Source organism: Nerophis ophidion, linkage group LG14 (assembly GCF_033978795.1).
Source record: "Nerophis ophidion isolate RoL-2023_Sa linkage group LG14, RoL_Noph_v1.0, whole genome shotgun sequence".
Lineage (NCBI taxonomy): Eukaryota > Metazoa > Chordata > Actinopteri > Syngnathiformes > Syngnathidae > Nerophis > Nerophis ophidion.
Window position 1 is genome coordinate 11,768,557 of NC_084624.1, and position 27,647 is coordinate 11,796,203.

At 38.3% G+C, this 27,647-nt stretch overlaps 1 protein-coding gene across 1 annotated transcript; it reads right to left on the bottom strand.

Annotated features, from left to right (window-relative positions):
- Positions 1 to 6,914: 6,914 nt before the first annotated feature.
- On the bottom strand, positions 6,915 to 25,559 carry dmbx1a (diencephalon/mesencephalon homeobox 1a). The gene is made up of 5 exons (XM_061921110.1): positions 25,371 to 25,559; positions 14,999 to 15,153; positions 11,550 to 11,728; positions 9,673 to 10,081; positions 6,915 to 8,185 (listed from the first exon to the last, which is right to left on the bottom strand). Exons 2-5 carry the CDS (start codon positions 15,150 to 15,152, stop codon positions 7,746 to 7,748), a joined length of 1,182 nt encoding a protein of 393 aa, XP_061777094.1. The 5' UTR covers position 15,153; positions 25,371 to 25,559; the 3' UTR covers positions 6,915 to 7,745.
- Positions 25,560 to 27,647: the final 2,088 nt, after the last annotated feature.

The window sequence follows — 27,647 nt, forward strand, 5'->3', positions numbered from 1 at the left end:
ATTTTAAAGCATTTATGTCTTTGGAGGTGGGAGGGGCCTATCCCTAGGTGCATGTGTTTGGAGGTGGGTGGGGCCTATCCCCAGGTGCATGTCTTTGGAGGTGGGAGGGGCCTATTCCCAGGTGCATGTCTTTGGAAGTGGCCGGGGCCTATCCCCCGGTGCATGTCTTTGGAAGTGGGAGGGGCCTATCCCCAAGTGCATGTCTTCGAAGGTGGGAGGGGCCTATTCCCAGGTGCATGTCTTTGGAGGTGGGAGGGGCCTATCCCCAGGTGCATGTCTTTGGAGGTGGGAGGGGCCTATTCCCAGGTGCATGTCTTTGGAAGTGGCCGGGGCCTATCCCCCGGTGCATGTCTTTGGAAGTGGGAGGGGCCTATCCCCAGGTGCATGTCTTCGAAGGTGGGAGGGGCCTATTCCCAAGTGCATGTCTTTGGAGGTGGGAGGGGCCTATACCCAGGTGCATGTATTTGAAGGTGGGAGGGACCTATCCCCAGATGGATGTCTTCAGAGGTGGGAGGAGCCTATTCCTAGGTGCATGTCTCTGGAGGTGGGAGGAGCCTTGTCCCAGGTGCATATCTTTGGAGGTGGGAGGGTCCTATACCCAGGTGCATGTATTTGAAGGTGGGAGGGGCCTATCCACCAGTGCATGTCTTTGGAAGTGGGAGGGGCCTATACCCAGGTGCATGTATTTGAAGGTGGGAGGGGCCTATCCCCAGATGGATGTCTTTGGAGGTCGGAGGGGCCTATCCTCAGGTGCATGTCTTTGGAGGTCGGAGGGGCCTATCCTCAGGTGCATGTCTTTGGAGGTCGGAGGGGCCTATCCTCAGGTGCATGTCTTTGGAGGTCGGAGGGGCCTATCTCCAGATGGATGTCTTTGGAGGTCGGAGGGGCCTATCCCCAGATGGATGTCTTTGGAGGTCGGAGGGGCCTATCCTCAGGTGCATGTCTTTGGAGGTGGGTGGGGCACAACATGAACATGCAAACTCCACACAGAAAGATCCCGAGTCCGGGATTGAACCCAGTACTATTTAGGACCTTTGCATTGCAAGGCAGACGCACCAACCCCTCTTCCACCGTGCTGCCCAACGGAAAATGGTGAAACCAATGAGTTGTCACTGAAACGAAACAAGGGAGTGGAAATGTAGTCTTCAAGGAACCTAACACAACTAAACAAAACATGATCACAAAACAATGTTGACGTTGTCTTTAATTTTTATTTTTTTTAAGTTCTAATGCCAAGATTTTAGTAGTCCCGGCCCCCAGATTTTCCTCCATGCGGCCCCTGAGCTATAAAAAAAACGAATTAGTCATTGTGTGTCAAGTATAAAGATCTTCAAGCAGGACTTTATTGGTGGATATTGGACAACAACACTTAAGTCAACACCGTTTTTTGGGGGGGGGAAGAGGCAAGGAAACAATCCGTGGTCCACATGATAAATCTAACAGTCGACAGGAGGGACAAACAACAAGGACCCAACTCAAAGGAGAACCGAGAACATAGAGCGACTAAGCGCAGTCCGGGACCATCGAGTATACTGATCCAAGCAGGGCGGGAGGAGCAAGTACAATCTCACAGCTAAAAGGACTTGGATCTGATCAATTATACAACATAGTACAGTACTTTACAACCACGTCATCACTGGTAAGATAGATTCTATATTTCACATCTTAAAATAATGTTTTTTTTTTTCTTGTTTTGTTTTTTCTGGAGACCTTCTACTTTGGAAGAATATACAGTGGGGCTAAAAAAGTATTTAGTCAGCCAGCGATTGTGCAAGTTCTCCCACTTCAAATGATGACAGAGGTCTGTAATTTTCACTTCAACTGGAAAAAATCCAGGAATTCACATTGTAGGAATTTTAAAGAATTTACTTGTAAATTATGGTGGAAAATAAGTATTTGGTCACTTCATCAAGGAAGATCTCTGGCTCTCACAGACCTCCACTCGTTACCTGTATTAATGGCACCTGTTTGAACTCATTATCTGTACAAAAGACACCTGTCCACAGCCTCAAACAGTAAGACTCCAAACTCCACTATGGCCAACACTAAAGATCTGTCAAAGGACACCAGGAAGAGAATTGTAGACCTGCACCGGACTGGGAAGAGTGAATCTACAATAGGCAAGCAGCTTGGTGTGAAAAAAATCAACTGTGGGAGCAATTATCAAAAAATGGAAGACATACAAGACCACTGATAATCTCCCTCGATCTGGGGCTCCATGCAACATCTCATCCCGTGGGGTCGAAATGATCATGAGAACGGTGAGCAAAAATTCAGCAGAGTGCTGGGACCAAAGTAACAAAGGGCATCATCAGTAACAAACTACGCCGAAAGGGAATCAAATCCTGCAGTGCCAGACATGTCCCCCCTGCTTAAGCCAGTGCATGTCCAAGCCCGTCTGAAGTTAGCCAGAAAGCACATGGGAGAATGTCATGTGGTCAGATGAAACCAAAATAGAACTTTTTGGTATAAACTCAACTGGTGGTGTTTGGAGGAAGAAGAATACTGAGTTGCATCCCAAGAACACCATACCTACTGTGAAGCATGGGGGTTGAAACATCATGTTTTGGGGCTGTTTTTCACCTAAGGGGACAGGACGATTGATCCGTGTTAAGGAAAGAATGAATGGGGCCATGTATCGTGAGATTTTGAGCCAAAACCTCCTTCCATCAGTGAGAGCTTTGAATGGTCGACCATAATTTACAAATACATCCTTTAAAATTCCTACAATGTGAATTCCTGGATTTTTGTTCCACATTCTGCCTCTCACAGATTAAGTGTACCTATGATGAAAATTACAGACCTCTGTCATCATTTGAAGTGGGAGAACTTGCACAATCGGCGGCTGACTAAATACTTTTTTTGCCCCACTGTATCAGAAGTGCTTTCATGGAGACTCGTATCTTTTAATTTATTTTATTTTGTCACCCTTCCCCAGTCACTACATGATTATTTGACAGCTTAAGTGTAACCACCTCTGAAGTCGACGTTAAATGATATGCGTGTTCGTTATCAGGCTCCGCCCCCCCGGGGGCTGAGTGTAATTAAACACTTTTGACGATTCGGTCGCTGAAATCTTTCCGTGGAGTCGAGGCTCTTGTTGTTTTACGCCAGGGGTCACCAACCTTTTTGAAACCAAGAGCTACTTCTTGGGTACTGATTAATGCAAAGGGCTACCAGTTTGATACACATTTAAAGAAATTGCCAGAAATAGCCAATTTGCTCAATTTAACTTTAACTCTATGTTATTATTTATAATTAATGATATTTACCTTTGTGAAAACACTGATTAACTTAAAGATTTCTCACAATAAATATATATAGGAACAGATAAATATCAACAACAAAAAAATGGGTATTTCTGTCTGTCATTCCGTCAGACATTTTTTTTCCTTGTACGGAAGGTTTTTTGTAGAGAATAAATGAAAAAAAAAAAACGGTTTAAAAGAGGAGAAAACACGAAAAAAAAATTAAATATTAAAACATAGTTTATCTTCAATTTCGACTCTTTACAATTCAGAATTCAACCGAAAAAAAGGAGAGAAAAACTAGCTAATTCGAATCTTTTTGTAAAAATAAAAAAATAAGAATTTAAGGAACATCATGAGTCATTTTTCCTGATTAAGATTAATTTTAGAATTTTGATGACATGTTTTAAATAGGTTAAAATCCAATCTGCACTTTATTAGAATATATAACAAATTGGACCAAGCTATATTTCTAACAAAGACAAATCATTATTTCTTCTAGATTTTCCAGAACAAAAATTTTAAAAGAAATTCAAAAGACTTTGAAATAAGATTCAAATTTGATTCTACGGATTTTTTAGATTTGCCAGAATAACTTTTTAAAATTTTAATCATAATAAGTTTGAAGAAATATTTCACAAATATTCTTCGTCGAAAAAATAGGAGCTTGAATGGAGGATTAAATTAAAATGTATTTATTATTCTTTACAATAAAAAAATCAATTTACTTGAACATTGATTTAAATTGTCAGGAAAGAAGAGGAAGGAATTTAAAAGGTAAAAAAGTATATGTGTTTAAAAATCCTAAAATCATTTTTAAGGTTGTATTTTTTCTCTAAAATTGTCTTTCTGAAAGTTCTAAGAAGCAAAGTAAAAAAATAAATGAATTTATTTAAACAAGTGAAGACCAAGTCTTTAAAATATTTTCTCGGATTTTTAAATTCTATTTGAGTTTTGTCTCTCTTAGAATTAAAAATGTCGATCAAAGCGAGACCAGCTTGCTAGAAAATAAATAAAATGTAAAAATTCGAGGCAGCTCACTGGTAAGTGCTGCTATTTGAGCTATTTTTAGAACAGGCCAGCGGGCGACTCATCTGGTCCTTACGGGCGACCTGGTGCCCGCGGGCACCGCGTTGGTGACCCCTGGTTTACACTGACTTGAGTTTGTCGAAAAGTGCCTCACGTCACATTTTCTGTAAACATTACTAGTCATTGAGTTTATTTTCCAGTCTTACGGGAGGAAGGCGAAACATATGGCCCCTTTCTTTGCGCTTTACCTGACACATGAAACGTGACAAGTGTTGAGTATCATAAAGTAGCAGTATAAAGAAAAAAACAAGTTGCTTAATTGTGTTTTTTAAACGCAGGAGGGCGCAAGCTCTCCGCTCATGTCCACGGTAAGAGCAGACTTATTACCACCATTTTCTCACCGAAACCTGCCGGTTGACGTGTGGTAGGGAACCATGTTCGCTTGACCGCTCTGTTCTATAGTAAAGCTTCACCTTCGGGAATGTAACCGAAACACCGGCTGTGTTTCGGTTGCTAAAGGCAGCTGCAATCCACTGCTTCCACCTACATCTTTCTTCTTTGACGTCTCCATTATTCATTGAACAAATTGCAAAAGATTCAGCAACACAGATGTCCAGAATACTGTGAAATTATGCGATTAAAGCAGACGACTTATAGCTGGGATCGGGGCTTGACCAAAATGTTACAATCCGCGACGTTTTCAGCAGGATAATTCGCACGAAATTTAAAATTGCAATTTAGTAAACTAAAAAGGCCGTATTGGCATGTGTTGCAATGTTAATATTTCATCATTGATATATAAACTATCAGACTGTGTGGTCGGTAGTAGTGGGTTTCAGTAGGCCTTTAACATATCCTATTGCGTTTACAATCCGCAAAATGCGTGAAAATACAGTCGAAACATCACAACGTGCCGGAATTCCAGTCGAACGTTTTTGATTATTTCCATCAGAGGACATTACTGGGACAAGGCTGACCAGATTATTAGGTCAGTCATACTGGAAATACACACAGATGTGATAGAAATGTGCGGTTTATCATTCACAATAATTAAAGTCGTGCTCATAAACTGACATAGCCTGGGAGAATATATGATTGGATGAAGCTATTTATAGGCAAACAACTGTGTGTACTCTTTTTAGATCAAAACGACAAAAGAAAGTACCCAAATGACCCGGATCACTCCAAATGGCTTTGTTCCAAAAGTTTTGAGGCTTGTCTCTGTGCTGTTTGGCGTAATGTAAGCGGGATACTTTGTGACATTTGCGCAGAAAATAGCTTTCTTCTGGGCGACTCGACCATGCAGCCCATTTTTCTCCAAGTGCCTCCTTATTGTGCGTTTTGAAACAGCCACACCACCATTTTTCAGAGAGTCCTGTATTTCAGCTAAAGTTATTTGTGGATTTTTCTCTGCATTGCGAACAATTTTCCTGACTGTTGTGGCTGAAATCTTTTCTTTTCTACCTGAATCCCTCATTTTCCACTTCTTAATCAGCGTTTGAACACTGCAGATTGGCATCCTCATTTCCTTGGATATCTTTTTATACCCCTTTCCTGTTTTATGCAGATCCTTTGATAATTATTTTGCCTTCCTCATGACTCAGAATCCAGAAACATCTGTGCAGCACTGGATGAAAGATGCAATGGTCTGCCAGAAGCCCAGAAACTCACTGACCTTTTATACACACGCACTAATTACAAACAAACAGGCCACAGGTGAGGATTTCAACCTTGATTAGCCATCCAAACCTGTTTGTGTCAACTTTTGTGCATGTTATCAAATCACAGTCACTGGAGTATGTCAACTTTTGATCCGGGTCATTTGGGTACTTTCTTTTGTCATTTTGATTCAAAAGGAGTAATCACAGTTGTTTGCCAGTAAAGAGCTTCACACATTAAGCATGAGTGGAAGAAAGGTTTTTGTTTTATCATTCATATTCTCTGAAGAATGGCCAATAAATCATAAATTCTCCCAGGGTATGTCAACTTATGAGCACGACTTCATGTTACCTTGGCTAAACAGCTACCGATCAAATCCACCAGATCAAGAATCCTCTTTGCGCCCGTAAAACCTTCTAAGGAACCACTGACACTATAAGCGCTATCGCCATTGTAGCGGCGCATTGATAGCATCGAGCTAATGCTAGCTTACACTGCTATTGTTTGACACGCTTCTGCTTGATCTCAAATTTGCTAAAAGTACGTCCTAGATTATAATTCATGCACACCTCTCACCTGCCGGTGGACAAATGCGGCCGTGGACTGACAGGTTGGTCGAGATAGCAAAAGAGACGATAGTTGCGACCACTTATTTTGAACCCTTTTGTGATGATTGTGACTGAATCTTCATCTAAACGGAATGATGCGAGGGTCCCATTGGTCGGCGTCCCAGCGAGCGTGGAACTATTACAGTGTTTGTTTTATTATGGTTGTTTGTACATTTTAGCACCTAGCAGTGATGCTAACGCTATAGTGTCACAGTAAAGCTACATTCATGAATTTACCATAATTGATAAAAGTTTAAAAACTTATTCCTGTTCCTATTATGCAACTTTTAGGACCCAATTGTACGGAATATGTGAAGCAATCTACAAAGTCAATCAATCGATAGCACTGGCTTCGCCACTCTGCTCTAAAACTTATTGCTCATCCTCTTTGTGTTCGGGCTCAAAAATATAAGGTTCCGAATCATAAGTAGTCGTCATTGGCTCTCGCAAAGTCTGCTTGATTAGCATTGTTTACCATGAATTGATTAACGTGGACCCCAACTTAAACAAGTTGAAAAACTTATTTGGGCGTTACCATTTAGCGGTCAATTGTACGTAATATGTACTGTACTGTGAAATCTACTACTAAAATTCCCAATCAACCAATCTATCCATTTAGCACTCGGCTTCTAAAACTTATTGCTCATCCTCTTTGTGTTCGGGCTCAAAAATATAAGGTTCTGGATCATGAGTAGTCGTTGTTGGCTCTCGCAAAGTCTGCTTGATTAGCATTGTTGTTGATGGGGAAGGGATCTGTGGTTCCTACTCTTCGTCACGTGCTCATTTATTCTTAAAATGGCTCGAGAATGTCCGTGAGATTGATATTATTTTTATCATATCTATTTATTTGTAAACATTGTAAGTATTTAGGTGTCATAAATTTGATATATATGATAATAGTGTCAAAATAGAGGCAACTTGTTTTTACACTATACTGCTACTTTAAAATGTGTTGTGTGGCATTTCCAACTTTGACCACGGCGTCAGTTGCGATGTCGAGTGGTGCTTTCCATCATTTCCAGCAGAATGCATTGCAAAACAACAAACCTCCACCCAAGAAGGGGGCCATATGAGTCCTTCTCCTTCAATATGTCCTTTGAATGAATGTTCACGTCATCGAGTTCTATTTTTGTCCCTCTTTTTAGTTGAAGTAGCCGCTAGGAAATGTGGCCTCAAGTCCTCCTGCGTCCAGGCGGGCGTTTCAGTTAGACAAGGCGTCCAGTCCCAGCGAGGCGGCGTGTTGCTTGGCCCTGAGCCGCAGGTTCTCGATGCTGGTGGTCTTGCTGTTGTGGCCGGTCAGGCTGGCGGCGGCGGACGCCTGCAGCAGCGGGCTGCTCCACACCTGCTGGGCGTGGTGGGACAGCGACTGGTAGTAGGACTGGCAGGGCAGCGTGCCCAGCGGCGCCGGCGGCATGTTGACGTTCATGCCCAGGTAGGGAAGTGACGAGGGGGCGCCCAGGTCGAAAGCGGGGTAGTGCACCAGGTTGTTGGTGGCGGCCATGTGCTGGCGGAACTGCTCCTGCAGGCGGAACAGGCTCAGGGGGGAGGACGAGTAGGAGTGGTTCTGGGGGAGCGGACCACCGGCGGCCAGGCCACTGCTGGACGAAGACGGGGTCAGGGACGGAGAGATGCAGGGTGAGTCTGCAAAGATTAAAAAAAAATCACGTTTTAAGTAAGGTAATGTAGAGATCGTGTTTGTCTAAACTTTGTGACTTGGGGGCTGCATTGGGCCGAAAGTAAAGTAACTATATATATATATATATATATATATATATATATATATATATATATATATATATATATATATATGTGTGTGTTTATATATACATGTGTGTGTATATATGTGTGCATATATATATATATATATATATATGCACAAATGTATGTCAATATATGTATGTATGTATGTGTAAATGTGTGTATATATATACATATATATGTGTGTATATATGTTTATGTGTATATGTGTGTATATATATACATATATATATGTGTGTGTGTGTGTATATATATATATACACATATATATATACTGTATATACATACATATATACACCTGGGGATAGGTTGATTGGCAACACTAAATTGGCCCTACTGTGTGAATGTGAGTGTGATTGTTGTCTGTCTATCTGTGTTGGCCCTGCGATGAGGTAGCGACTTGTCCAGGGTGTATACACCACCTTCCGCCCGATTGTTGCTGAGATAAGCACCAGCGCCCCCTGCGACCCCAAAGGGAATAAGCGGTAGAAAATGGATGGATGGATGGACATACACAATGCGTATATATACATACATATACATATATATATACACACATGTATGTATATATACAGACATATACACATACATACATATATATATATATATATATATATATATATATACATACATACATACATACATATATATATGTATATATATATGTGTGTGTGTGTGTGTGTGTATATATATATATATATAAATAATGAATATTCAATATGTGTATAGATGTATAATGTATATACATGTAAATGTGTATATATGTATGTGTGCATATATACGCATATACATATGTACATATATACACATATATATTATGCATATACATACAGTGTATATATATATATATATATAAATATACATACACACATACATATATGCATAAACACGTCACATACTGTACATTAATAATGTACAGTATATATTTGCAGATTAATCACGCAATTGATGTTGACCACACATGTTTCTTTACCACAACCACAGAAATCATCAGCATAAAAGGACTTCGACTGATGTGCTAGTTGGCAAATTGTGCAAGCAAGGAACAACCTAAAGTGTGATTAATCTAATTTGTTAAAGTATTATTTGACATGACTATTAGCAATGTTTTATTAGTTGCAGTGGCCATGAATGAATGTATGGGAAATAGGAGAAGATCCCTGTGGGGAACTACTGATCTTTGTAGTTTGACTTTTGTCCTATTTGTTGACATTTGTAACGCTGAGGCAAGAATCTACATTTCAAGCATAAAACAGAAGTACATTTTAGATCTGATCCAAATTAGGACCTCAAAACAACTTTTATTCCAACTATATTTGACCAAATGTATTCCTAGAATTTGATCAGCCTCGACTGTGGCGGCGTCCTACCTGCTTTAGGGCTGAGTCTCTTGTAAGGGGACGAGTCGTCGCCCGGTGTCATGGCTCCCTCGCTCTGCACCTCCTCCGGCTGCAGACATTTACTCTCGTCCTCCTTGTCGGTGGCGTTGTCCTCCGTGGCAGACTCGCTGCCGGACTGCTCCGCCGACGTGACGTTGACTTCCATGTGGAGCGGTAGCGGGCGCACCACGGGACCCTCTGCCGTCCCCAGGGACGTGGAGGAGGAGGAGGACGGGGGCGGCTGGGAGTCAGGCGGGGTGTTGGCGGAGGTGGTGGAGGGCGGGCCGTCGTCCTTCTCGGTCGTTCCTTCACCTGTGGGCTCCTTCTGCTTCTGCAGCTGCTCCTTCTGGAGGCTGCGCTGCTTCTTACGGAACTTGGCCCTGCGGTTCTTGAACCAGACCTACGGAGACATGTTGGGCGTTGGTCAGTGCTCAGTGTTTGATTGGTGCAGTCATGTGCTTTGCGTTGGAAGTTTCAACCCATTTTGATACCAGGAGTGTCCAAACTACGGCTTAAGATATCTGACAGTGTGATCGCTACAAGTTTGCCGCCATCGTGTGAGTAATTCAGGTTAATCACCATGGATTGTACATTGAAGTGTCCACAGCACAGCATTTACATATATGACCCAATCCCACCAACCTTTCCCACTCATGGTGCGAATGAATCAACATGAAAAGTCAACCTGCTCACTGAACTTTGTGGATATTACAAAAAAAAATGTCCAAACCCAAACACATAATTCAAAATTGCACCCATTTTTAAATCCATTACAATGCATGATGGGAAAAATGCAAGACATTCTCTGCAATTCGCCATGGTTGTCTGCATTTTAGATGCTTGATATTTATGATTTATTACAAAACTTTAAGGAGGTCGTCACAGAAGAAAACAAGGTAGGAGTCCAACTTTCACATACTCTTAATATCCAATTAAATATCAATTTTATTATTATAATGTGTGTGTGCGTGTATATAGGTGTATGTATTTATATATACTGTATATATATATATGTATGTATGTATATTTTATATAAAATATAAATGTATATCATATAAATGTATATATATGTATGTATACACGTATATGTATACACATACATATGTGCGTATGTATACATATATATATACATACATGTGTATAAAAATATATAATATAAATGTGTATATATACATGTTTATACATATATGTGTGTGTATATAATATAAATGGGTATATATATGTATACACATATGTATATTTATACACACGTGTAGATATATATGTATCTATGTATATATATATATATATATATATACTGTATATATGTGTATATATACTGTATGTATATACATGTATGTGTGTATATATATATATATATATATATATATATATATATATATATATATATATATATATATATATATATATATACATACATACATGCTGTACATATTTGTACTGGCTTCGCTACCCCCCGTGAACCCAAAAGGGACAAGTGGTAGGAAAGTGGATTGAGGGATGTGTGTGTGTGTAATATATATATATATATATATATATATATATATATATATATATATATATATATATATATATATATATATATATATATATATATATATATATATATATATTACTTTACATGCAGTCAGCTTTCGGCCCCTGGCCATATTTTGTCAGCCAAATGTGGCCCTCAAGTCCAAAAGTTTGGACCCCCCAGCTGTGCACTCATGTGTCTCCTTGACGTAATATGATCTCAACTCGTTATCATACAGTAACCTGATAATTATAGGGAGGCTGTAGTAGCCGTCATGTGTTCGATTAGTTCTTACGTATAACACACTGCCATGCTGTCTAAGGTTTAAGTCCTCGTCGTGGACCAGGCTGACCTGCACTCGGGCCTCAGGCAGGTTGGTGCACATGGCCAGCCGCTCCCGCATCACCACGTCGGGGTAGTGGGTCTTCTGGAAGGTCTTCTCCAGAGCCTCCAGCTGCTGGGCGGTGAAGGCCGTGCGGCTCCGACGTTGTTTGCGGTGCTGAGAGCCGTAGCGAGCCTCCAGGATGATGTCTTGAAATGCGCAGCCGTTGGAAGAGAAAACACGGCGAGTTTTATTGAAAGCAGACTTTAGTGAGTTCTTATGTCGAGGCAGAGGCAGGTTGGTTTGATGACATTACGCTTGCACAGTACAGGAACTTGTGCACTAAGTATTTCAAGTATGTTCACCAATTAGCACCTCAGGAAAAAAAGTAAGATAGTAGGCCTAAGCAATAATTAAAAAAAGGCAGAGGTTTCATTTATCAAGTATATTTCATATTTTTGGCCACTGTAAAATTAGACACAGTTTGAACAGTAACACTGTGTTTGAATATTTAATGAAGTGATTATCTAGATGAAGCCCACATAACCCAAGTTTGACAATCACTTATCCAAAATTTGCATGCGGGAAAATGAAAGGATGCGTGGGCCATTTTTGTATTGTTTTCATGTTGGTGGAAAAAGGTCTAAAGGTAATCCAATATGCTATAAAGTTGTATTTAAAGTCAAAAACAATCCTGCATGTTAGCTTGAAGTATCAACAGTTCAACCTTGTTCCTCGCATTACGCATTGTTGCTCCTTTTTTCTGTTTTTGCATTTAATTTAGGTCAAAAGTAACTAAAAAAAGATTATGGCAATTAATTATGTGTGTACTACATAATTTATTGTGCCTGTACATGCTACTTCAGGTACTCCATGTATACACATACATACATACTGTACATACATACATATACTGTATATATATTTTTTTGTGTGCGTGTGTATGTATATGTGTGTATATATATGTGTGTGTATGTATATATATATGTATGTACATACAGTAAATCTTTTTTGTGTGTGTGTGTATGTATATGCATGTATATATGTGTGTGTATATATATATCTGTGTATATATGTATATATATATATATATATATATATATATATATATACACACACACACACACACACATGTATATATAAATGTATTAGTCTGATTAGATACCTATTAATTAGTAACAACGTGATTAGATATGTGTTATTTAGTAAGGACTGGTTAGATATATATTACTAAAGACTTAATTAGATTTGTATTAGTGTGTATGTATATATATATATACACATACATCATATATATATATATATATATATATATATATATATATATATATATATATATATATATATATATATATATATATATATATATATATATATATATATATATATAAGTCATACATACACACACGTTTTTCCCCACCAATTTTATGTAAGGTCTCAGTGATCTAGTTAGTTCCTATAATGATATACACTATCTGTAATAACTAAAGTATCAAAAGTATCGCAATTTTGATTTGGGAATCGATACTAGACCATAACGGTTTGGAATCGGTTATCTAAAATCTGATCTAAAATGTTCCCGTATGACATTAAAACTACATTCATGTCTGAACTTTGGGCTCTTTTTGAAGTTAATTTAAATCACGATCAATCCAAATTCAGAAGTGTAACTAACCTGATTAAACATTATTATTAGGAATTAACTAGATTTTTTTTTTGTTTTATTTAAATTCATGTAAGCTCAAACAAAAAAATATCAAAATAACATTTAAAATAAATAATGAAGGAAGCTTATTATACAGTAATATCTGCCCCCTATTCAAAGTTACACTTGTTCAACTCACAAGACCATACACATTCAGAACTAACATGGACTTTTTTTTTACTCCAAATCCATCTTTTCATTATAATGCAAATTTTTTTTTAATACTTGTTTTTTTTTTCACGGTCAAGATTGTTCTATAAACACCTTTGATTGAAAGGTCCAATAAATACACCTTGTGTGTATGTGTTCTGGCAATGATGACTTAATGGGGACATCGCTCTGTTTAAACTTTTAGGGGACCTCTGACAGTATGGGGACAAAAAAACAGGTCCCCTAAAGGGAAACATTTTTAAATGATAGGCATCTTCAGAATGGATCTGACTAAGTGATTTTTAAGCATTGGTCCATAAAACTTGTAGGGTTAGGGTAAACCCTAACATGTACAATTTTGTGTGAATTATGCAAAACTATTCAAATTTGGTACCCATGAACCATATGAACTCTTTTCCCCAGGGTCCCCAGTAAGAATCATCAGCACATTACTTCATCAATCCAGAGATTTAAAGACGTGTATGAGCTAACTGGGCAGTGGCCATTTTACCTAATTTTTTTATGCCTCCACAACCTGTAGAAAGGGTGGTCCCCACAAGTCATGAACAACAACTTGGGCCCCATTCCAAATGATAACCTGTATGTGTGTTCTGGTAATGCTTACATAATGGGGACATCGCTCTGATTACAGTCACCTTTAAGGGACCTCTGACGGTATGGGGACAAAAAAACAGGTCCCCTAAAGGGAAACCTTTATAAATGATAGGTATCTTCAGAATGAATCTGACTAAGTGATTTTTAAGCTTTGGTCCATAAAACTTGTAGGGTTAGAATTAACCCTAACCCTAACACGTACAAATGTGTGTGAATTATGCTTAATTATTTAAATTTGGTGCCCATGAACCATATTAATTATTTTCCCCAGGGTCCCCAGTAAGAATGATCAGCACATTACTTCATCAATCCAGAGATTTAAAGACATGTATGAGCTAACTGGGCAGTGGCCATTTTACCACATTGTTTTTTATGCCTCCACAACCTGTAGAAAGAGTGGTCCCCACAAGTCACGATCAACAACTTCGTCCCCATTCCAAATGATAACCTGAATGTGTGTGTGTGTGTGTGTGTGTGTGTGTGTGTGTGTGTGTGTGTGTGTGTGTGTTTTGGCAATGCCTACTTAATGGGGACATTGCTCTGTTTACAGTCACCTTTAAGGGACCTCGGATGGTATGGGGACAAAAAAAACAGGTCCCCTAAAGGGAAACATTTTTAAATGATAGGCATCTTCAGAATGGATCTGACTAAGTGATTTTTAAGCATTGGTCCATAAAACTTGTAGGGTTAGGGTAAACCCTAACATGTACAATTTTGTGTGAATTATGCAAAACTATTCAAATTTGGTCCCCATGAACCATATTAACTCTTTTTCCCCAGGTTCCCCAGTAAGAATGATCAGCACATTACTTCATCAATCCAGAGATTTAAAGACATGTATGAGCTAACTGGGCAGTGGCCATTTTACCTCATTTTTTTTTATGCCTCCACAACCTGTAGAAAGGGTGGTCCCCACAAGTCATGAACAACAACTTCGTCCCCATTCCAAATGAAAACCTGTATGTGTGTGTGTGTGTGTGTGTGTGTGTGTGCGGGCACACTCAAGTACCTGCTAGTCTCTCTGCCAGCGTGAGCGCGTGCACGGAGGGCCGGTAGTCGGGCGCGTGCTGCGCCTGTTGCGCCGCCTGCTGGTGGAGGTTGTACATGGCGCTGAGGGAGTTCATGGCGTGCAGAGAGTAGCCGTTCACGCCGTAGTGTTGCATGCTGGGAGCAGAGGGCAGAAAGATGAGCACGTGACAGACGGCTCACTGCGCCCAAAGGCCCCCCCCGGCTGTTCGTGTTTGGCCCCCAACAAAGGTGTTATCCATTAACATCCAATTATCGCTCTGCTCATTCCATTAATTATACAAAGGACTTTTAATTGGGGTAATTACCACTCATTCCCACGATGGAGTGTGACGGATGCTTTATTCATGAGTGGGATCCCCCCAAGAAAAACATCATAATAGGAACATCGTTAAAAAAGGGATTTGTTCGGGATTATTTTTCTAATAGTGATTAATTAAAGTGACCCTGTCCTATTTTATTGTAGACTATCTTTAAAATCTAAATCTCATTAATGGACTGCAGGAACAGGAACATTCCTTCATGCAGTATCTCACACACAAAGTTGTCAGATAAGTATTAATTAGTAAGGACTTAATTAGTAAGAAGTGATTAGATATGTATTAGTAAGGACTTAATTAGATATCTATTAGTAAGGACTGATTGGATATGTATTAGTAAGGACTGATTAGATAAGTATTAGTAAGAACTGATTGGATATTTATTAATTAGTAAGGAGTGATTAGATAAGTATTAGTCAGGACATGATTGGATATACATTAGTAAGGACTGAGGGTGTGTTCCAAATATTGTGGGATCACATTCCTCAGCCTTTCCGGTAAGGTCTATTTGGGTGTATTGGATACGAGGCTAAGCTGGATAGTCGAAACTCGGATTTAGGAATAGCAGTGTGAAACTGTGGACCAGCTCTATACGCTTGGCAGGGTTCTTGAGGGTGCATGGGAGGTGGCCCAACCAGTCTACATGTGCTTTGTGGACTTGGAGAAGGCATTCGAACGTATCCCCTGGGAAGTCATTTGGTGAGTGCTCGGGGAGTATGGGGTATTGGACTATCTGATTGTGGCGGTTTGCTCGCTGTATGATCAGTGTCAGAGCTTGGTCCGCATTGCCCAGTCTGACCCGTTTCCAGTGCGGGTTGGACTCCGCCAAGGCTGCCCTTTATCACTGATTTAGTTCATAATTTAAATGGACAGAATTCAAGTACCTCGGAGTCTTGTTAACAAGTGAGAGAAGGGTGGACCGTGAGATCAACAGGGGGATCGGTGCGGCGTCTTCAGTAATGTGGACACTGTATCGAGCCGTTGTGGTGAAGAAGGAGGTGAGCCGGAAGGCAAAGCTTTCAATATACTAGTAAATAAATGATAAATGGGTTGTACTTGTATAGCGCTTTTCTACCTCCAAGGTACTCAAAGCGCTTTGACACTACTTCCACATTTACCCATTCACACACACATTCACACACTGATGGAGGGAGCTGCCATGCAAGGCGCTAACCAGCACCCATCAGGAGCAAGGGTGAAGTATCTTGCTCAGGACACAACGGACGTGACGAGGTTGGTACTAGGTGGGACTTGAACCCGGGTCCCTCGGGTTGCGCACGGCCACTCTGCCACTGCGCTACGCCGTCCCCAGTAGATCTACGTTCACAGGGTAGGGCTTTGGGTTATGACAGAAATGACAAGATCATGGGTACAAGCGGCCAAAATGAGTTTCCTCCGTCGGGTGACGGGTCTCTCTCCCTTAGAGATAGGGAAGCTCTGCCATCCGGGAGGAGCTCAAAGTAAAGCCTCTGCTCCTCCACATCGAGAGGAGCCAGATGAGGTGGTTCAGGTATCTGGGATGGATGCCACCCGAATGCCTCCCTAGGGAGGTATTTGGGGTATGTCTGACCAGTAAGAGGCCACGGGGAAGACCCAGGACATGTTGGAAAGACCATGTCTCCCGGCTGGCCTGGGAACGACTCTGGGTCCCCCGAGAGAAGCTGGACGAAGTGGCTGGGGAGAGGGAAGTCTGGGCTTCCCTGCTTAGGCTGCTGCCCCCGTGATACAACTTTGAATAGGCAGAGGAATATGGATGGATGATTAGATATGTATTAGTAAGGAAGAGTGTTGTCCCGATACCAATATTTTAGGTACCAAAATGTATTTTGATACTTTTCGGTACTTTTCTAAATAAGGAGGACCACACTAATGGCATTATTGGCTTTATTTTACCAAAACATTTTAGAGTACATTAAACATGTTTATTATTGTATTCGAAGAAAAATGTTGTCCTTAAGTAAAATAGTGAATATACTAGACAACTTGTCTTTCAGTAGTAAGTAAACAAAGAAAGGCTTCTAATTAGTCTGCTGACATATGCAGTAACATATTGTGTCATTTAACATTCTATTTTGTCAAAATTGTGAGGGACAAGCTGTAAAAATGTATTATAAATTTACTTGTTCACTTTACTGTTAATATCTGCTTACTTCCTGTTTCAACATGTTCTATCTACACTTCTGTTAAAATGTAATAATCACTTATTCTTCTGTTGTTTGGATACTTTGCATACTACAAATGTAGGTATCGATCCGATAGCGAGTAGTTACAGGATCATACACTGGTCATATTCTAAGTCCTCATGTGTCCAGGGACATATTTCCTGAGTTTATAAAGATAATAAGAATTTTTTAAAAAGGAAAAAAGGTTTTGTGACAATAAAAAATATCGATGTAGTCATAGTAGTATCGACTAAATACGCTGTTGTACTTAGTATTTGTTTACATTGTGATGCCGGTGAGCTATCGTATCCTCCTACGGTATGTAGTGAAGCATGTTTAGCTATTTTTTCATCCTGCAGGGATGATACTTGTAAGAAACTTAATTTATTTGTCGCCATGGAGGCGAGGATTAGTGATTTAGAAATAGCTAAAACACTGCCGACTGCGAATGGACGTTAGCCGCTAGCTAGCTAGCCATGTCTTAAAGCAGCTCTTCCTGAGGGCGTTTTAGTGTTATAACTTCACCTCTATCTTTACTTTTTAGGTCAAAATGCGTCCATTCTCCCTTTTCTGGCTATACACTGTGTCTGCTCATAAGTACTCTGTGTGCGCGCGCTGCCGAGCATGCTCCTCTGCTCGTAAAACCAGCAATGTCATGACGTGACGACGCGCCGTCATGCCCGGGAACCGGTACTTTTCAAATAGAGCATAGTACCATTCTTCATTCGCTAGCACCGCGATACTTTACCTGTACCGGTATACCGTACAACCCCAGTAAGGACTGATTAGATACGTATTAGTAAGGTCTGATTAGATAAGTATTAGTAAGGACTGATTAGATAAGTATTAGTAAGGTCTGATTAGATAAGTATTAGTAAGGACTGATTATATAAGTATTAGTAAGGACTGATTAGATAATTATTAGTAAGGACTGATTAGATGAGTATTAGTAAGGACTGATTAGATATGTATTAGTAAGGGTGGCAGAGGGGTTAGTGCGTCTGCCTCACAATACGAAGGTCCTGCAGTCCTGGGTTCAAATCCAGGCTCAGGATCTTTCTGTGTGGAGTTTGCATGTTCTCCCCGTGAATGCGTGGGTTCCCTCCGGGTACTCCGGCTTCCTCCCACTTCCAAAGACATGCACCTGGGGATAGGTTGATTGGCAACACTAAATTGGCCCTAGTGTGTGAATGTGAGTGTGAATGTTGTCTGTCTGTCTGTGTTGGCCCTGCGATGAGGTGGCGACTTGTCCAGGGTGTACCCCGCCTTCCGCCCGATTGTAGCTGAGATAGGCGCCAGCGCCCCCCGCGACCCCAAAAGGGAATAAGCGGTAGAAAATGGATGGATGGATGGATAGTAAGGACTGATTATATAAGTATTAGTAAGGACTGATTAGATGAGTATTAGTAAGGACTGATTAGATGAGTATTAGTAAGGACTGATTAGATATGTATTAGTAAGGACTGATTAGATATGTATTAGTAAGGACTAATTAGATATATATTAGCAAGGACTTATTAGATAAGTATTAGTAATGACTGATTAGATAAGTATTAGCAAGTACTGATTAGATAAGTATTAGCAAGTACTGGTTAGATATGTATTAGTAAGGACAAGAGGAGACAAATGTCGGCCCAAACTATTATTACGATGATCAATGACATCAAGTGGGACTTTTTTCTCCTGCTGTTTGACAAGAACTTAAAAAACATATTCTGTCATTTAATCCAATTTGACCATCCAACCATTTTTTACCGTTTGTCCCTCTCAGGGTGGCGGGGCGTGGCGTGGTACTCCCTGGTCAAGTGACCAGGGCCAACACACAGACAATATTCACACACTAAGAACCATTTACTGTTGTCAATCAACTTATCAGGTGCATGTATGGGGAAGTGGGAGGGGCCTATTCCCAGGTGCATGTAAGGAACCCATGCAGTCCAAGGGAGAACATGCAAACGGCAAACAGAAAGGGATCGAACCCAGGACCTTCGTACCAGCTGCCTCAATTTGACTAGAATATATATTATTATTATTTTAATTATTATTTTTTCTATATAAGTTACTTGGTTGCATTGTCAGAGAATACAATATAATTATTATTGTGGCAAAAGCTTAAAGTGATGCACTGTTTTACATATGTTGTTATGCAGATGAGATCAATTCTGATTACAGTTCTGTACAGTAGGCTAAATTACCATTTTAATTGTGTTGATTGTAATATTTAATATTGAGTGTTTCTATGTCAGCAAACAAAATGTATTTATGATTATTCCACATGCATGCAATATATTTGTCATGTTCATGAAATGCATCGACATTTAAGTTTCTACATGTCATTTAGATGCTATAATTATACATAAGAAGACGCCTCTTACTAAAATGAGAATGTATTTCATGAGAAGTTAATTGATTTCAGGAGTGAAATGTTTCAAAGTGTTGGATTGTAGTTTAAACTAAATTCAGTCGGTTTTAAAAGTGACCTCCTGAACTTTTATTCGTTCTTTGGGACTAAACTGCACCTCTGCATTACATGAAATATGCAAATATTGCACGATGTCATCATTTATTGAGATGCACGTGCACACACTAAAATGTAAGTGCAAATTGATGACATTTTATGGAGGGATTTTGCATAAACCGGACATGCTCTAAAATATTTAAATGTACTCTATGAAAGGTGGATTATGTTTATGTCAACACCGAGAATTGTGCAGCATTTGTCATTTTATTATTGTTAATAATAAACATGTATTATGGGCATTCTACTATCGTTAATAATACACATGTATTATTTATTGTCACTCCACTATCATTAATAATAAACATGTATTATCGTCATTATATTATTCCTAACAATAATCATGTATTGTAGTTATTCTATTATTGTTATTAATGAAAACACATTATGGTCATGCTATTAATATTAATAATAAACATGCTATTGTTAAAAATGAACATGTATTTATTGTCATTCCACTATTTTTTTAAATAATAAACATGTATGATGGTTATTATATTATTTTTAATAATAATCATGTATTATAGTAATTATATTATTGTTAATAACAAAGATGTATTATGGTCATTGTATTGTTAATAATAAACATGTATTGTGGCCATTCTACTATTGTTAATAATACAAATGTATTATGGTCATTCTACTATTGTTATTAATAAATATTTATTATTTATTGTTATTCGACTTATGTTAATAATATAGATGTATGTTGGTCATTATATTATTGTTAATAATAATCATGTGCTAATGTCATTCTATTAATAATACATATATTTTATAGCCATGATATTATTGTTAATAATAAACATGTATCATAGACATTGTATTATTGTTAATAACAAATATGCATTATGGTCATGCTATTATTGATAATAATACAAATATATTATGGTCATTCCATTATTGTTCATAATATAAATATGGGGATTGTATTATTGTTAATAATAAACATGTATTGTGGTGCATGTTATAATTGTTAATAATAAGCATGTATTATGATCATTCTAATATTGTTAATAATACAAATGTATTATGTTCATTCTATTAATAATACAAATGTAATGTGGTCATTCTATCATTGTTAATAATACAAACGTATTATGGTCATTCTAATATTAATAATTCAAATGTATAATGGTCATTCTATTATTGTTAGTGTAATACAGTAATTGTACTATTAATAATACAAATGTATTATGGTCATTATATTATTGCTAATGTACCATAGTAATTTTATTATTAATAATACAAATGCATTATGGTCATTTTTTTATTGTAATAATACAAATGTATTACAGTAATTTTGTTAATAATACAAATGTATTATGGTAATTTTGATTATTGTTAATAATACAAATGTATTATGGTCATTCAATTATTGTTAATGTACTATAGTAATTGTATTATTAATAATACAAATGTATTATGGTCATTTTATTATTGTTAATAATACAAATATATTATGGTATTTTTTTATTATTGTTAATATTACAAATGTATTATGGTCATTACATTATTTAAAAATGTATTATGGTCATTCTCTTATTTATAACGTACTATAGTCATCGTATTATTATTAATAATACAAATGTATTATGTCACTTTATTATTGTTAATGTACTATAGTAATTGTATAATTATTATTATTAATAATACAGCCCTGCGATGAGGTGGCGACTTGTCCAGGGTGTACACCGCCTTCTGCCCGATTGTAGCTAAGATAGGCACCAGCGCCGCCCGCGACCCCCAAGGGAGTAAGCGGTAGAAAATGAATGGATGGATTGTTTAATAATACAAATGCATTACGGTCATTTTGTTACTGTTAATAATACAAATGTATTACTGTAATTTTGTTAATAATACAAATATATTATGGTAATTTGTAGTATTGTTAAAAATAAAAATGTATTACGGTCATAATATTATTAAAAAAATGTATTATGGTCATTCTCTTATTGATAACGTACGATAGTCATCATATTATTATTAATAATACAAGTGTATTATGGTCATTTTATTATTGTTAATAATACAAATGTTTTAGTAATTTGTTAATGATACAAATGCATTATGGTCATGCTGTTATTGTTAATAATAAACACGCATTATAGTCATTGTATTATTGTTAATAATACAAATGTATTATGGTCATTGTATTATTGTTAAAAATACAAATGGTGCATGCTATTATTGTTAATAATAACATGTATTATAGTCATTGTATAATTGTTAATAATACAAATGTATCATGGTCATTGTGCTATTGTTAATAATGTATTATGGTGCATGCTATTATTGTTAATCATACAAATGTATTATGGTGCATGCTGTTATTAATAATAAGATGTATTATTGTGCATTAATAATACAATGTATTATTGTGCATGCTATTATTGTTAATAATACAATGTATTATGGTGCATGTAAATAAACATTCTGCAGCAGAATGTGGTGAGACTATAGGTGGATTGTGCGGGACAGAAGGTGTTTTGCTGCGGGACAGAAGGTGCTTGCTAAACATTTACTTTTAGTCCCTCAAGTATTTGAGTTGAATGCCACCCCGCCGGCCCCCCCACCCTTCCGTCCCTCCGCTCCCCTCTCTGGCGGCCCCTTATCCCATCGGCCCCGGGCAACGTTTTGGCGGAGATGTATGGCTCCTCCGCGGGTCAAAATATGCACGTTGATCCCCATTTGGCTGGCCGTCTAATGGAAGTGCAAATAGGTTTCGACTGCGGGGCCCGCCATTTATCATCACCGCTGACACGTGCGAGGGAGAAGGCCTCCTGATATTTGCTTATTTTTTTATTTATTTGTGGATTTTTTTTAATAACTGTACATGGAACTGGGATCCACACTTGCATGTGTGCACCTGCAGACAAAACACTTATAAAGTGTGTGTATGTGTGTGTGTGTGTGTCACAGGGGTCGTGGGGTGTCGTTAAGGCCCCAGGCTGCACTGCAGGGGCCCCACGCATGGCAGCTCTGCTCAATGCTTCGATTATCAAGGCGTCATTATGGAGATTGGCATACATGTACAGTGCGACTCTGTAATGGCCGTGCACGGATGTGACTTGATGGAGCGACGCCTCAGGGGCCCCACAAGCTGCTCTTTGCCGGGGCCTCTCATAGCGGGGGACCCCCATATTTTTACCTATTTTATAAACAATATTTGTTGTGCATGCGGAGACAAATTATGCATATTTCAATGTCTGGTTAATAGATTATTCTTATTTATGCGATTAGCGTGAATTTTTTAACGTGGAAAAACTTATTCGGGGTGTTACCATTTAGTGGTCAATTGTGCGGAGTATGTACTGTACAATCTACTAATAAAAGTTTCAATCACTCAATCAAGCTTTTTTTTTTTAATACACACTAAAAAATGTTGGGTTAAAAAATAACCCAACTGCTGGGTCAGAAAAAGGACGAAACCTTTGAGTTATTTTAACTCAACATTCTGGGTTAGTTTTTTTGCAACCCAACTTTTGCGTTGAATTATGTAACCCAAAAAAAGTTGAGTTGTGATAACTTAATGTTGGGTTGTTTCCAACCCAAACTATTGGGTTGAATTATTTAATCAAAAATAGTTGAGTTGTGATAACTTAATGTTGGGTTGTTCCCAACCCAAACTATTGGGTTGAATTATTTAACCTAAAATAGTTGAGTTGTGATAACTTAATGTTGGGTTGTTCCCAACCCAAACTATTGGGTTGAATTATTTAACCCAAAATAGTTGAGTTGTGATAACTTAATGTTGGGTTGTTCCCAACCCAAACTATTGGGTTGAATTATTTAACCCAAAATAGTTGAGTTGTGATAACTTAATGTTGGGTTGTTCCCAACCCAAACTATTGGGTTGAATGATTTACTTATTATTTATTTTTAATTTTAATTTGTATATATACTTATTGGGCTTCCCGGTGGAAGAGGGGTTAGTGCGTCTGCCTCACAATACGAAGGTCCTGAGAAGTCAGGGTTCAATCCCAGGCTCGGGATCTTTCTGTGTGGAGTTTGCATGTTCTCCCCGTGAATGCGTGGGTTCCCTCCGGCTTCCTCCCACTTCCAAAGACATGCACCTGGGGATAGGTTGATTGGCAACACTAAATTGGCCCTAGTGTGTGAATGTGAGTGTGAATGTTGTCTGTCTATCTGTGTTGGCCCTGCGATGAGGTGGTGACTTGTCCAGGGTGTACGCTGCCTTCCGCCCGATTGTAGCTGAGATAGGCACCCCAAAAAGGAAATAAGTGGTAGAAAAATGGATGGATTTATACTTATTTATTTACTTTATTTAATTTTCCTGAAATAATCAATAAAGTACTATCTATTGAACCCAAAAGTTGAGTTATGCTAACTCAATCATGGTAAATAATGTTTGTGTGATGAACCCATAATAAAATTCCCTTCAAGAAAAAAAAAAAAAAAAAAAAAAAAGCCCATCCATTTTCTACCGCTTATTCCCTTTGGGGTCGCCGGTGCCTATCTCAGCTGCAATCGGGCGGAAGGCGGAGTACACCCTGGACAAGTCGCCACCCCATCACAGGATTCTTGCGTTTCCTTAGCTTCCCGTGCGATCGGCATGTCTTTATTTTGTTTGTTCTGTCTTTTCCCCCCAAAAATGGGTTACTCGTTGAAAAACAACCCAAATATGGTTAATCATTTTTGAAAACCCAGAAATTGAGTTAAAATAATACCCACTAATCGATTGCTATTCATAGAAAAAAACTCCAAAATTTAGCCCATAACTCATAAATTGGGTTATCAAAAATGTCCCAGCATTTTTTTGTGTGCTTAATTTAATATTTAATTATTTCAACTAATTAAGACTATAAACCCCATAATAATAAGATGCGAAATTGTGACATTTTGTTTTATTAGACTGTTTTGTATGTCAAGTATTGTGCATTGATAATAATTACACAACTTTGCATAACATAAATAATATTGCCATTCCTTTATAGCACAATATTATAATAATTAACTTTATTCACTACAAAATTGTCGGACCTAATTAAATGTTTCCAATTTGTGCATTTCCGGTGTTTATATGGATCACGTGTGCAAATAAACCCCTTTATGTTAGGTGGGCTCGTCACGTGATTAAAAACGACTATTTAGTATGTAAAACCGTTTTTAAAAAAACACACATTTTTGTTTTGACTTTGACCGCACAATACTTTCCAAATTAAATAACACTCCCTGCTTCGAAAAGGCCTTAATTTATGATTTATTTTTGCTTTAAAATATAAATATTTTAAGGACAGGAAACGGTCATGTTTCTACGAAGGCAGCAATGGACGCATTTATGAGGAAATACAATACTCTAAAAGGAGTTTTTTGTTTGTTTGTTTGTTTTACCTTGTAGTTTCAGTCGTCGTCCCAGCAAGAGTCTTGAGTTTATCCGTGGAAAAAAGGTCCTGCCGTGTCGCTGCGTGTCCGTGTCAAAAGTCCACAGCGACGGGCTTCGCTCTCGAGTTTGCCGCCTCCTGCTCGGAGGAGGGAGGGATTATAAAGATCCTGCTCTGGCTCCCTATTGGCTGCTTTAGACGTCAGTCAAGCCGAGGAGCCAATCATTCGCCAGGTAATTCCCAGCGGGCGCTTTACAGCAGGGGTGTCCAAACTTTTTCCACTGAGGGCCGCACACTAAAAAAAATCAAAGCAAGCGGGGGCCATTTTCATATTTTGTATTTTAAAAACCAATGCAATATATATATATATAAATATACATTTAGGCCGGCACTCAGTTATAATCCCGGGGACCCCTAAGGGTTTTGGGCAAAAAAATATTAAAAATGTGTCATTATTCAGTATTGCTATTTTCATTATTATTCAAGTTTTAAATCTCTAGATCAACATTAAAGGGGGGAAACAATGGAAAAAACACAAAACATGCAATATTTTCACCCAATACATTTTTTAGGCGGAACATTTGAGATTATATAATAATTGGAGCCTTAATTTTGGATTTTGATTCATTATTATTTTTTGCGCTATGACACTTAATATAATTACAGTGTTAAAAAACTAAATATACATTTTTTTTACTGTTTACTTATAGCACAATAATCTCGAGATCAATTTAAGATATATCCGTCAATTTTAAGTTTTATTGTTTTTTATGTTTGATTTAGGCCTCTTTAAAAAAAACTGCTCAGTTTTTTTATATGGCAAAACACAAAATATGCAACATTTTCCCCCAAAAAATATTTCAAAGTGGATCATTTAATGTGCCGTAATTGAAGCCTAGAATAGGTCAAGAATTCAAAATGACATTGATTTTGATTCATTATTATGTTTTAAAGTGTTATAAAAGCATTGCAACATGTTCTTGTTCCATTTCACCTGTTTGCGCTTTTATACCACTTTTTATGTTTTTTTTTGTTTTTTTCAATAAAAAAAAAAAATGTGCTGGTAAAGAATGACCTGCGGGCGGCAAATGGCCCCCAGGCCTCATTTTGGAAACCCCTGCTTTACAGATATATATATATATATATATATTTTTCAAAACATCCCAAACGAACATTTTTGTATCGAAAATTAGCATTTAAAAAAAAAAAGAACACTTATTTAACTTTACAGCACGTCTGCGTTTTTAATAAAAGGCCTGAAAAAGGCGCTAACGCAACACTTTCCCCTAATTAATTATGCAAATGAACAATTACAGTTGAAACACCTTTCAGCATATTTTAATGTCATAATTAAACTTTATTTCAGCCTTAGTTTAAGCAATATTTTACCACATTTTTTGTTTACATTTCTGCTTCCTTAAAACGAGCTAAATCCAATTGACTTTCTTTTCATTTTAGGGATGAAAACCTTTAGTTTTTTTTTTTTCTTTTGTTTGCATTTGGGCTTTTATTCCTCGATGACTAATGGATGCCTTTGCCGGCCCTGCATGAGGATTTTGGGACGCGGTCTGGAAGACAAGACGCCAAAAAGGGCCGGTTTTAGGACGACTGCGGGGTAAGAGGATTAGGGCAATAATGCCCTTCTCTTCTTTTTTCTAGGGAGATTTCTTCTCCCGGAGCAAAACCGTTTAGGTAGAGAATTAAGGGCAGCAAAGTAGCCTTTTAATGTTTTTTTTTTAATTTATTTTTTAATCACTGCAAATCTAATAATCAATAATAAAATGCATGCCAATGACTTAATTTTCAGTTTTTGCACCGTTATCATTATTATTATTTTTATTCTAACATCACGTCCATCTTCAATGTGCTTTTTTCCCTGCATCTCCGGCGGAAAAAAAAGAGGATTAACTTGTGAACCAATGGAAATAAGAACTTAAACGGGAGGTAAATCTGCCCACTGTGTCTTTGTAAGGAGCGTCTCTAAAGCAATTAAAGCGAGAAAGAGTTTCTTCTGAGCGCCTCTGCGAGCCAAAAGTTCCTTAGAGCGTCGAGAGCTGTCCGGCGCATCTGAGGGGCTTAGAAAACATCTCCCCTTACCCCCGCGGCCCGGACTCATGCCTTGCTCAATGCAACACTGACCAAACACCCCTCCCAGACTCTCCTGCGTGTGTTCTGCAGAAAAGGTGTACGCATGTGCAAAAAGGTGTTTGTGTCTCAACCATACGGCTCGTGGGCAGAGTGCGGCCCGCGTCCGGTTTGGCCGTGAAAAAGTCGCAAGATTTATACG

Excerpts from the sequence above, each read along its gene's own strand:
- dmbx1a (XM_061921110.1), bottom strand. The coding sequence starts at position 15,152 with ATGCAACACTACGGCGTGAACGGCTACTCTCTGCACGCCATGAACTCC. Across the intron at positions 10,082-11,549 it reads TGCCTGAGGCCCGAGTGCAG|GTCTGGTTCAAGAACCGCAG; the intron begins GTCAGCCTGGTC and ends ATGTCTCCGTAG. Across the intron at positions 8,186-9,672 it reads GAGACTCAGCCCTAAAGCAG|ACTCACCCTGCATCTCTCCG; the intron begins GTAGGACGCCGC and ends TAATCTTTGCAG.